Below are 12,868 nucleotides of genomic sequence, written 5' to 3'. Positions count from 1 at the left end.
AAAGGCCTGATTGGTGGAGTGCTGCAGAGATGTTTGTCCTTCTGGAAGGTTCTCCCATTTCCACAGAGTAACTCTGGAGCTCTGTCAAAGTGACAATCGGGTTCTTGGTCACCTCCCTGACCAAGGCCCTTTCCTCCGATTGCTCAGTTTGGCCGGGCGCCCAGCTCTAGGAAGAGTCTTGGTGGTTCCAAAGCTCTTCCATTTAAGAATGATGGAGGGCACTGTGTTCTTGGGGACGTTCGATGCTGCAGAAATGTTTTTGTACCTTTCCCCAGATCTGTGCCTCGACACAATCCTCTCTGAGCTCTGAGGACAATTCCTTCGACCTCATGGCTTGGTTTTTACTCTGACATGCACTATCAACTGTGGGACTGTAGACAATTCGCCAATTTCAAGTGTCATAGCAAAGGGTCTGTTTTGTATTGTGTGTAGATTCATAAGAAATAAATAATAATTGAAAACATTTCAGAATAAGGCTGTAACGTTACAAAATGTGGAAAAAGAAAAGGGGTCTGACTACTTTCCGAATGCACTGTACACCAGGGTTGCCTATTTTCAATCAGTTGTGAGATGGTGAAGTAGTAGACAATAGAAATATATGATTGGAAGATTATGGAGCCGGATAATCAAGAAAATAGAAGAATACAATAATCGTTATTCAGTTAGGTTGCATCAAAGTTACCTATTGTTGTTCATAAATAATCAAAATATGTCAAGGGATTTGTATTCAGTGCCTGGCCTTAAGTGGAGTGAACCCCTTTCATAGATTGTTTGATAATTGGGTGAAAATATACTACACAGAAATTGTCTCTGTGTGAGACACTTCAATATATCAATGATCCATTTGTATTCTTCATTCGTATACATTTGGCTTCTTCTTCCTTCTCAAGTCTTAATTTCTCATAAGGGCTACTCTTCTTCCTGTGCACCTGTGACTTGTGCTTCCTGCTTCTGACAGTCCCTCTCTGCTTCACATTGGTCCCCCATCACCCACCCTAAACCCTCTACCCCAAACCACATCCTATACACTGTCACCATGTCACATGCACACAAATACACATGCATCCGATCCCTCTCGTTGAAAGAAAATGAGAGAGAGGAGAACGAGAGAGGCTAAGTAGTGGGGTTCTCCCTCCCACACCACTATCACAGGTCAGGAGCTTTCCCATCAGCACCCACAGATGTCACAGGAATACGAGTAACACACATCACCTCGTGATAGGCCTACACGCCACCTCTTGTGATAGGTATTCACTTTTTCATATCATTTAATAGAACAACAAAAAAATGGTTGATTACAAAAATAATTGTAAGGCTGTACAAACTAGGGTAGATTCTTTAAGCGCCCCCATTTTTAACATTGATCATTGGCTCAAACTGCTGACACTCACGATGGAGGCACAGTCCAGTCTTACGTTGAAATTACAGTAAGGTATTTTAGTCCAAGACCTCAGTATACTGTACACTACTCAGGAGAAGCGATGTAAAGCTCATTGGTCAATCTACATTCATGTCCATGGCTCCTGGGGCCTGTTTGTGTGTTACTCCTGCATTTGTTGCAGGGTCCTCTGGTAGTCTCCTGGAGCTAAAGGGGAGCTCTGTTGAAGGGTCCTCTGGTAGTCTCCTGGAGCTAGAGGGGAGTTCTGTTGAAGGGTCCTCTGGTAGACTCCTGGAGCCGGAAGGGAGATCTCTGTGTGTCCCTGTAGCTCATAGTCCCTCAGGCAGTGACTGCTGCTCTGCTGGCTGAAGTATATCATGCCCCTGGCAAACATGGGCTCCACCTGAAACACATGCAGGGGTCACACCATGAATGATGAAAAATAAATAAAGATTGCTCCCATTTACCTAATCTCTCTTGGGCAGATTCTGTGTGTAAACCGAGAGAATCTGTCAGGGCTGTAATCGAATGGCTGAGATAACTAGTAGCAGTAGTTTCTGTTTTGGGGTTTTCGTCTCTATTTGAAAAAATCACAATTGGGCGAAGGCGGTGCTTCAATATATACATGGGAGGGGGGGGGGAGTGATATCAAACCTGTGTGCGCAGTAGTTAATCATTGGAGGGGGTAGACTTTCCTTTACGAGGATGGAGACATTGCTTTCTCCCTGGTACAATGGAACTCTCAATTGTTAACACGTATTGACCCAGAAGTAAATAAGGAAGCTGACCAAATTTCACAAGAATTTATTTCTGGGTAACCAAGAATAGAAAATACCAAATCTCTCCCTTCCCCTCCCCCTTGGGCCTAACTTTCAGTTTCTGAAAATGTGTAAGGTATAAGCAATACGCACTGCACTTCTTATACCTATCCAGATCCTACAGATTTGCAAACATCGATGGGATAGGGCCAAGAGAGTGGGGGAAGAATCTATTTGGACGTGTTGATAGAGTCCTTTGTTTATCATCATGAGTAACAAGGCTATATTTTGTTTTCTTTTTATTCCAGTCTTTATCATGTTGGACTGTTATTTTAATGCACTGTTGATTCCAACCATAATAAGATAGCGAGAGTCTGTAATGTACTGTACCTGTGCTGTGATCATCTTGGCCTGGCGCTGGGGGTCCGGGTACTCGTCTCCGAAACACAGCACCACCTGGTGCCTGGGCATGGGACGGCCATGGTGGGCATACCCCTGCAGCTCTGGAAGGCAGGATGGAGGGAGTGTACAATGATTTTATCACCTTATTTCACCCACAATACACCAATTCGCCCCCTAACAGCTGAAAACATCTACTTTGCTCATGAAGGAAGGACGTTCAGCTTGAGAGAGATGGATATTGTGATTAAGTATCACTGCATGGAAAATGCTAAAAATAAAAGGTTCACAGAATGAGAAAGAGGAGTCAGAGAGAGCTTTTTCCAGTAATTTGCAAGGAAGTCATTGGTGTGAAAAATGAGTGGTTCACATGTAAACTGCAGCTAGAGACTGAGTGGTGGACCACAGGAGGTGGGCGGGGGCTGTTTCATGGAGACTCCACTGACAGGCCGCCGCTGAGAACGTGACAGGTCGCATACCCACTGATACCACAGCATGGAGAGGGACTTCACATTCTACAGTAGGTATCCTCACCACCATCATCAACGTTCAGCACCATCATCATCATCATCATCATAATCAGCTCACAATCAAAATACTGTTTCTCACCAGTGAGGAACTGCTGGGTGTCAAACAGCTTGCAGGTCTGTTCTTTCTCCAATTTATTGGGTTTGTCCGTGTAGGGTGCCAGTGGGCCTTCCCAGTACACTCGGCTCTGGCACAGCCGCTTGGCATAGAGCCCATCTAACGTCATCCACAGGAGCACGCCCCTCTCCAGGACGTTGGTTAGCTTCTCTGCCCCTCTCCTCTGAGACTGGGGGTAAGGGGAGGGGAATTGCACCGTCTCTGCACCACTATACAGCCTGTCCTCGTGGCAGAGGGAGGACGGAGAGGAAGATGAGGAGGAAGAAGAGGTGATCCGGCAGCCTTCAGGACTCGAGGTGGTTACCTTCTTGACCAGAGACTCACGGTAGAACAGGGATACGTGCAGTCGGAAGTCTGGAGGAAAGAGGGGGGAAGGGGGGAAGGAACCAGTAAGTAAAAGTATTCCAAATGAAAGAAGATTGACAGCTGTCTGAAAACAAATGCATTCTTTCCATGTGTGAAGTCGTAATAAACATCTGAATCTGTTTCTGATATGAAGATGTGCCTGGGGAGTTGAAATCCCTTTCAATGGCCAAAAGTCAGTTTCTTCTTTTAGTAAATATACTCTATCTTGCAAACAGTGTATATAGAAAGAAAGTGAATGACGGACTTTAGCAAACTGCTGAACTTTACAACTTTCTTAATCAGCCGAGCTAAACATTAAATACGGTTCCATTTACAGACAATGCAAAAGGAGCCAGTTCTGTATTTTCAACACTGATAAACAGTCAATTAATTTGATATAATACTGCGTATGTTACTGTAACTGTAGTGGTCCCTGCAGTCACCCATCTAAAATATCAACAACATACATTTGAAGTCAGAAGTTTACATGCACCTAAATTGGAGTCATTAAAACTCGTTTTTCAACCAATCCACACATTTCTTGTTAACAAACTGTAGTTTTGGCAAGTCGGTTAGGACATCTACTTTGTGCATGACACAAGTAATTTTTTCCAACAATTGTTTACAGACCGATTATTTCACTTATAATTCATTGTATCACAATACCAGTGGGTCAGAAGTTTACATACACTAAGTTGACTGTGCCTTTAAACAGCTTGGGAAAATGTCATCATGGCTTTAGAAGCTTCTGATAGGCTAATTGACATAATTTGAGTCAATTGGAGGTGTAACTGTGGATGTATTTCAAGGCCTACCTTCAAACTCAGTGTCTCGTTGCTTGACATCAGGGGAAAATCAAAAGTAATCACCCAAGACCTCAGAAAGACAATTGTAGACCTCCACAAGTCTGGTTCATCCTTGGGAGGAATTTCCAAATGCCTGAAGGTACCACGTTCATCTGCACAAACAATGGTACGCAAGTATAAACACCATGGGACCACGCAGCCGTCATACCGCTCAGGAAGGAGACGCGTTCTGTCCCCTAGAGATGGACGTACTTTGGTGCAAAAAGTGCAAATAAATCCCAGAACAACAGCAAAGGACCTTGTGAAGATGCTGGAGTTAACAGGTACAAAAGTATCTATATCCACAGTAAAATGAGTCCGATATCAACATAACCTGAAAGGCCTCACAGCAAGGAAGAAGCCACTGCTCCAAAACCACCATAAAAAAAAGCCAGACTACGGTTTTCAACTGCACATGGGGACAAAGATCGTACCTCTGGTCTGATGAAACAAAAGTAGAACTGTTTGGCCATCATGACCATCGTTATGTTTGGAGGAAAAAGGGGGAGGCTTGCAAGCCAAAGAACACCATCCCGACTGTGAAGCATGGGGGTGGCAGCATCATGTTGTGGGAGTGCATTGCTGCAGGAGGGACTTCACAAAATAGATGGCATCATGTGGTAGGAAAATTATGTGGCGATATGGAAGCAACATCTCAAGACACCAGTCAGGAAGTTAAAGCTTGGTTGCAAATGTGTCTTCCAAATGGACAATGACCCCAAGCATACTTCCAAAGTTGTGGCAAAATGGCTTAAGGATAACAAAGTCAAAGTATTGGAGTGGCCATCACAAAGCCCCGACCTCAATTCTATAGAAAATGTGTGAGCAGAACTGAAAAAGCATGTGTGAGCAAGGAGTCCTACAAACCTGACTCAGTTACACCAGCTCTGTCAGGAGGAATGGGCCAAAATTCACCCAATTTATTGTGGGAAGCTTGTGGAAGGCTACCCGAAACGTTTGTCCCAAATTAGACAATTTAAAGGCGATGCTACCAAATACTAATCGAGTGTATGTAAACTTCTGACCCACTGGGAATGTGATGAAATAAATAAAAGCTAAAATAAATAATTGTCTCTTCTATTATTCTGACATTTCACATTCTTAAAATAAAGTGGTGATCCTAACGGACCTAAAACAGGGCATTTTTACTAGCATTAAATGTCAGGAATTGTGAAAAACTATGTATGTAAACTTCCGACTTCAACTGTATATGAATAGAATATCATTAATATGAGCACTGTTTCCAGTTCCAACACTGACAAATACCTGACCGTATTAAAAGCCAGATTAGGGAAGTAATTGTCCTATAGAAACAGCTTTTAGTTTCTGGTGGTTGGCAACACGAGATAATAATTCAGTACGCTCCACTACATCGTACTAATCTTGTCTTTGTGTCTATCTGTCATTATCACTGGTCAGTGGTGTGGAATTACAATACAATACACACATGCCGTGTGCACAATAACTGAAAAAGGACTAGAGGTGGTTGTCTTTGTGTAGCAGCAGTAGTAAATTAGTAATCTAGAAGTATAGAATAGCATGTACCAGAAAGGGTAGACATGTTGTGGTCCATTTTAAATGCTGTGGGGTGAGACTCTGAGGAAGAGTAGGAACAGAAGGAGCCAGTAAACTGATAACCTGAGGGGAGAAGATAAATAAATACTGTTGTTAACCAATGAATGGGTTTTTTCAGTGTACATATCATGGAGGATGAATTACTAGACCTTGTCTAAATTATTTCCTATCAGGAGGAACCTGACTAAAGACTATTAAATGAAGCCCTCATTATTTTGGAGAACTGGGGGTCACCAAATCATTCACTGTCAAACTGTAGCTGTTTTAACAACTTGCGTGAGTGTGCGTCACTCAGATTAACATATGTCAAATTTGTCATAGAGACCACTGACCTATACTATAGCCTTTCATTATCTGAAACCAAGTTAACATGAGAACTAGTGAAGTATGGTGTTCACATGGCTCCTCTGTACTTGCACTGAAGGACATATACTGTGGAGTCTATTCTCTCCATGATATTTTCATTCCTATAATCAGTGTCTTCCCCATGGCGATGCCATGTCTCACCGTTATCTGTGTGTGGCCCGGTGTGCCAGGGTCGGCTGAGTGGCTGTGGGTAGTGGCACTGGCTGTACTGCAGCTCTGTGTGGGGTGGCTGGTGAAGCTGAGGCTGGTCCAGTGCGTGGCTGTAATCCCTCCACTCCTTCCTCTCCTGAGGAATCATGAATCCGCCAGACACCTGGGGACAGGCCAGGGGGAGAGGAGACAGCTGTTAGTCAGGTAGTGGTGGGTTCCTGATCCACACCCAGCAGGGAGAGAGCTGTGAAGATCTTTGAAGGTACAATTGAAGTCAGAAGTTTACATATACTTAGATTGGAGTCATTAAAACTTGTTTTTCAACCACTCCACAAATTTCTTGTTAACAAACTGTAGTTTTGGCAAGTTGGTTAGGACATCTACTTTGTGCATGACACAAGTAATTTTTCCATCAATTGTTTAAAGAAAAATTATTTCACTTATAATTCACTGTATCACAATTCCAGTGGGTCAGTAGTTTACAAACACTAAGTTGACTGTACCTTTAAACAGCTTGGAAAATTCCAGAAAATTATGTTGTGGCATTAGAAGCTTCCGATAGGCTAATTGACATAATTTGAGTCAATTGGAGGTGCACCTGTGGATGTATTTCAATGCCTACCTTCAAACTCAGTGCCTCTTTGCTTGACATCATGGGAAAATCAAAAGAAATCAGCCAAGACCTCAGAAAACAATTGTAGACCTCCACAAGTCTGGTTCATCCTTGGGAGCAATTTCCAAACGCCTGAAGGTACCACATTCATCTGTACAAACAATAGTACACAAGTATAAACACCATGGGACCACGCAGCCGTCATACCGCTCAGGAAGGAGACGCGTTCTGTCTCCTAGAGATGAACGTACTTTGGACCTTGTGAAGATGCTGGAGGTAACAGGTACAAAAGTATCTATATCCACAGTAAAACGAGTCCTACAGTGCCTTGCGAAAGTATTCGGCCCCCTTGAACTTTGCGACCTTTTGCCACATTTCAGGCTTCAAACATAAAGATATAAAACTGTATTTTTTGTGAAGAATCAACAACAAGTGGGACACAATCATAAAGTGGAACGACATTTATTGGATATTTCAAACTTTTTTAACAAATCAAAAACTGAAAAATTGGGCGTGCAAAATTATTCAGCCCCCTTAAGTTAATACTTTGTAGCGCCACCTTTTGCTGCGATTACAGCTGTAAGTCGCTTGGGGTATGTCTCTATCAGTTTTGCACATCGAGAGACTGAATTTTCTTCCCATTCCTCCTTGCAAAACAGCTCGAGCTCAGTGAGGTTGGATGGAGAGCATTTGTGAACAGCAGTTTTCAGTTCTTTCCACAGATTCTCAATTGGATTCAGGTCTGGACTTTGACTTGGCCATTCTACACCTGGATATGTTTATTTTTGAACCATTCCATTGTAGATTTTGCTTTATGTTTTGGATCATTGTCTTGTTGGAAGACAAATCTCCGTCCCAGTCTCAGGTCTCTTGCAGACTCCATCAGGTTTTCTTCCAGAATGGTCCTGTATTTGGCTCCATCCATCTTCCCATCAATTTTAACCATCTTCCCTGTCCCTGCTGAAGAAAAGCAGGCCCAAACCATGATGCTGCCACCACCATGTTTGACAGTGGGTATGGTGTGTTCAGGGTGATGAGCTGTGTTGCTTTTACGCCAAACATAACGTTTTGCATTGTTGCCAAAAAGTTCAATTTTGGTTTCATCTGACCAGAGCACCTTCTTCCACATGTTTGGTGTGTCTCCCAGGTGGCTTGTGGCAAACTTTAACCGACACTTTTTATGGATATCTTTAAGAAATGGCTTTCTTCTTGCCACTCTTCCATAAAGGCCAGATTTGTGCAATATACGACTGATTGTTGTCCTATGGACAGAGTCTCCCACCTCATCTGTAGATCTCTGCAGTTCATCCAGAGTGATCATGGGCCTCTTGGCTGCATCTCTGATCAGTCTTCTCCTTGTATGAGCTGAAAGTTTAGAGGGACGGCCAGGTCTTGGTAGATTTGCAGTGGTCTGATACTCCTTCCATTTCAATATTATCGCTTGCACAGTGCTCCTTGGGATGTTTAAAGCTTGGGAAATCTTTTTATATCCAAATCCGGCTTTAAACTTCTTCACAACATTATCTCGGACCTGCCTGGTGTGTTCCTTGTTCTTCATGATGCTCTCTGCGCTTTTAACGGACCTCTGAGACTATCACAGTGCAGGTGCATTTATACGGAGACTTGATTACACACAGCTGGATTGTATTTATCATCATTAGTCATTTAGGTCAACATTGGATCATTCAGAGATCCTCACTGAACTTCTGGAGAGAGTTTGCTGCACTGAAAGTAAAGGGGCTGGATAATTTTGCACGCCCAATTTTTCAGTTTTTGATTTGTTTAAAAAGTTTGAAATATCCAATAAATGTCGTTCCACTTCATGATTGTGTCCCACTTGTTGTTGATTCTTCACAAAAAAATACAGTTTTATATCTTTATGTTTGAAGCCTGAAATGTGGCAAAAGGTCGCAAAGTTCAAGGGGGCCGAATATTTTCGCAAGGCACTGTATATCGACATATCCTGAAAGACCTCTCAGCAAGGAAGAAGCCACCGCTCCAAAACCGCCATAAAAAAGCCAGACTACGGTTTTCAACTGTACATGGAGACAAAGATCGTACTCTTTGGAGAAATGTTATCTGGTCTGATGAAAAAAAATAGAACTGTTTGGCCATCATGACCATCGTTATGTTTGGAGGAAAAGGGGGGAGGCTTGCAAGCCAAAAAACACCATCCAAACCGTGAAGCACCGAGTGGCAGCATCATGTTGTGGAGGCGCATTGCTGCAGGAGGGACTGGTGCACTTCACAAAATAGATGGCATCATGAGGTAGGAAAATGATGTGGCGATATTGAAGCAACATCTCAAGACATCAGTCAGGAAGTTAAAGCTTGGTCGCAAATGGGTCTTCCAAATGGACAATGACCCAAGCATACTTCCAAAGTTGTGGCAAAATGGCTTAAGGACAACAAAGTCAAGGTATTGGAGTGGCCATCACAAAGCCCTGACCTCAATCCCATAGAAATTTTTTGGGCAGAACTGAAAAAGTGTGTGCAAGCAACGAGGCCCACAAACCTAATTCAGTTACACCAGCTCTGTCAGGAGGAATGGGCCAAAATTCACCCAACTTATTGTAGGGAGCTTGTGGAAGGCTACCCAAAACGTTTGACCCAAGTTAAACAATTTAAAGGCACTGCTACCAAATACTAATTGAGTGTATGTAAACTTCTGACCCACTGGAAATGTGATGAAATAAATAAAAGCTGAAATAAATCATTATCTTTAGTATTATTCTGACATTTCACATTCTTAAAATAAAGTGGTGATCCTAACTGACCTAAGACAGGGAATTTTTACTTGGATTAAATGTCAGGAAAAACTGAGTTTAAATGTATTTGGCTAAGGTGTATGTAAACTTCCGACTTCAACTGTACCTGTTGCAGGGGTAAACACATGACCTTACCTGGCTCTGTAGAGATGGGTATAGAGAGTGCATAGGGTAGCTGTTGACTGAGCTCATGTGGGACGTTGTCTCTGCCATCTTGATCCCTACATTACAGAAACGTAACATTAGACATCACGTCATAGAACTCTCTATGGTCTAATGTAACATTATGTGGTGGTCCCTCCAGAAATATGTATGTCCTCAATAAGAAGTCAAATCAAATGAAATTGTAATCATCTGTCAACTGTCATCCTTACAATTAGAGCCTTTTCAACAGAGTTCAAGGCCATTCAGCCTCTTCAAACAGTTGTATACAGAAACTATAGAGCCATGCGATAACATGTGTAAAGTGTGTCAACCCCTAGGTTGCAGGTTTGGCCTCGAAGAGTCAATCCTAACTGAGACTGCCATGTGAGAGTGACAAAGGGTTCTTCTGATGGTGGAGCCTTCAGCCTTTGTTATGCAAGCCTGGAGGTTAAGTATGTATGCTGTGCATTCTGCACTGGGTAACTGAAGCCTTCTAAAAAAAGTGTCAAGGCCTTTTTGGTACACACATTGGCTTCCTCTCTGCTTCCTGCCTCATCAGACGATGGAGGCGAAATGAAACATTGCCGGCTGTGTGTGTATATGTCTGCTCGGCTAGGTTCAGAGTCAGACAGCATGAGTTTGGGCTCACCCTCTATGTAAGCAGGGGGGGGGGGGGGGGGGGGGGGGCGTTCTAGGGAGGGGTAGACTACAGCACTTCTCAGAAGCACAAGTTACGGCAACGCAGGTGTAACTTGAACCCTAGTGCATTATTACCTTTGACACATGAAATCTCTGATATCAACTGCCAGTAGCCTATATCACTTCACTATGGTACAGTACAGTACAGTCAGAACAGTAGGCATTCATGACATGGACTTCACTTTGGTAATACTACAATAAGATGAACAAAACGTGCCTCTCTTAGCTCCCTCCGGTATGATTCTGTAGACTTTGAAAGGATCGGATATGTCCAGTTGGCTTCGCTCCACCAGCTCATCAAAGTCATTGCTTTTGTTCAGAGCACATCGCAGTCTGGTCTTCCATGTGGGGGGGTCTGGTTTGTCCACTCCTTCCCTATGTTTCCCTTTGAACAATGCCCAGGCCTGCAATAATCAACAACATAATGATTTGACTTCCTCTCTGCATTCAATTTCAATTTACCTGGCGATTAGTAAGGCATTATGGGCCTGCATCAAAATCCCCATGTCATGGTCTCTGCCTTGAATAAATACCCACTGCCTTGAACAAAGATCATCACTTGCTATACTGTAGTAAAAATCAACAGGTAGTCTATAGCAAATACTGTAAATTACACCAGACCAACTAAACTTGGTTTGGAGATAAATAAGTATGAATATGATTGAGTTAGCTATACTTTATGGGGTTCCTGCACACTATATTCAATATTCACGAGTTGTAAATAGTAACTTAAAAGTAGAAGAAAAACAATAGAAGTCGGGTAAAGTGAAGGTGTGGGTCCTAACGCACCTTGAAGAGTGCAGCATCCTCGTCACGATTGTAATCCTGTTTGCCCGCATGTTTCCACGGAATCCTGAAAATGCTTTTCTCTTCATTCTCCCAAACCAGTCCGGGATAGATGCTGCTGTCAATCTGATCGATCAGCCACTGTCTAAGTTTCCCGTTGCCGCAGCTCACTGACAGGCCGCTGTCCCCCTCGAAGTTCATCTCTTTCGAAAAACGCATGCAATAGAAGGATGGGCATAGTGATGATGTGGGACCAATGAGTCGGTTATGCAATGCAAAAGAAACATACATTGTCAGTTGGTGTTGAGTGATGGTGGTTAATGTTATTAGGTAAATCATGTTTTTATCAAATGTATATATTATCACTGATAATTTGAGAGTATAATCATTGAGATTATTACATATGTTTAATCTCCCCCCCAAAAAATCACAAACAATAAATAGGCCTAATTTAAGAATTAAACACTTCTGGATGTGTTGGTCATCTTGATTCAAAGACAATTCAATTAATATTTTGTAGGCTCATAATTGCAATCCGAAAAAAAACAATGTTAATATCACATGCATGAAATAAATAACGTAATAGCCTAGTGTTAGGTGCATCAACATCACTGCGTCAATTTCAGGACGTTTACCCTCTCGTATGTTCACTATGAATGAGAATAAACTCCTTACCTCTAACCATGTGAGCGTCTCTGAAAAGTAATGAAATCGATCTCACCGACACTGTTCTCAAGAGAGAGCATGGGATGACCTATTCTTAAATATTGTCACATCTTTATGGCGGTGTCTTGACTAGGAGGAGCCTATTCACTTTATGCGTGCAGCACTATGCGCTACATTTCTTTGAAGCTTATCAGAGAACAACCTACATACAGTAAGTAGCCTACAGTAAGTGGATGGGGAATCCCTCTCGACTGGCAAACACAGGATGCAAACACCGCCATGGAATGGAACAATTACCTGCGCTCAATATCAAAACAGAAACTCCCTAAAATCGTCATTATATCAATAGATTGCGTTACCATTCTATGTTTATACTTTAAATAGTCTACTGTATTATGAATCCTAAAATATAATGTTCTTGAGTTTACAGGGCATTTGGAAAGTATTCAGACCCCTTGACTTTTCCCACATGTTGTTAGTTACAGACTTATTCTAAAATGTATTAAATTAGTTGTTTTCCTCATCAATCTACAAACAATACCCCATCAATTCAATTGATTGGACATGATTTGGAAAGACACACACTTGTCTATGTGAGGCCCCACAGTTGACAGTGCATGTCAGAGCAAAAACCAGCCATGAGGTCGAAAGGAATTGTCTGTTGAGCTCTGAGACAGGATTGTGTCAAGGCATAGGGAAGGGTACCAAAACATTTCTGCAGCATTGAAGGT

General features: G+C 42.5%; 1 protein-coding gene across 2 annotated transcripts; it reads right to left on the bottom strand.

Annotated features, from left to right (window-relative positions):
- Positions 1 to 276: 276 nt before the first annotated feature.
- On the bottom strand, positions 277 to 12,322 carry LOC100499175 (interferon regulatory factor 8). 2 transcript variants are annotated; one of them, XM_021613502.2, is made up of 9 exons: positions 12,147 to 12,321; positions 11,475 to 11,674; positions 10,903 to 11,089; positions 9,978 to 10,063; positions 6,453 to 6,624; positions 5,916 to 6,008; positions 3,145 to 3,534; positions 2,527 to 2,639; positions 277 to 1,781 (listed from the first exon to the last, which is right to left on the bottom strand). In XM_021613502.2, the coding sequence occupies exons 1-9, from the start codon at positions 12,154 to 12,156 to the stop codon at positions 1,542 to 1,544; spliced, it is 1,491 nt and encodes a 496-aa protein (XP_021469177.2). In that variant the 5' UTR covers positions 12,157 to 12,321; the 3' UTR covers positions 277 to 1,541. The 2 variants fall into 2 exon arrangements, with proteins under 2 accessions (XP_021469177.2, XP_021469178.2); XM_021613503.2 differs by lacking the exon at positions 5,916 to 6,008 and having other exon boundaries at positions 12,147 to 12,322.
- Between the last annotated feature and the right edge of the window lie 546 nt (positions 12,323 to 12,868).

Source organism: Oncorhynchus mykiss, chromosome 8 (assembly GCF_013265735.2).
Source record: "Oncorhynchus mykiss isolate Arlee chromosome 8, USDA_OmykA_1.1, whole genome shotgun sequence".
NCBI classification, from domain to species: domain Eukaryota; kingdom Metazoa; phylum Chordata; class Actinopteri; order Salmoniformes; family Salmonidae; genus Oncorhynchus; species Oncorhynchus mykiss.
This window is presented reverse-complemented; position numbering and strand designations above follow the sequence as displayed.

Bases quoted from the DNA above. Each gene is read 5' to 3' on its own strand.
- LOC100499175 (XM_021613502.2), bottom strand. The intron at 6,009-6,452 runs GTGAGACATGGC...TTCTCCCCTCAG, and splicing joins CGGGCCACACACAGATAACG to GTTATCAGTTTACTGGCTCC. The intron at 3,535-5,915 runs GTACATGCTATT...TCTTTCCTCCAG, and splicing joins CAACATGTCTACCCTTTCTG to ACTTCCGACTGCACGTATCC.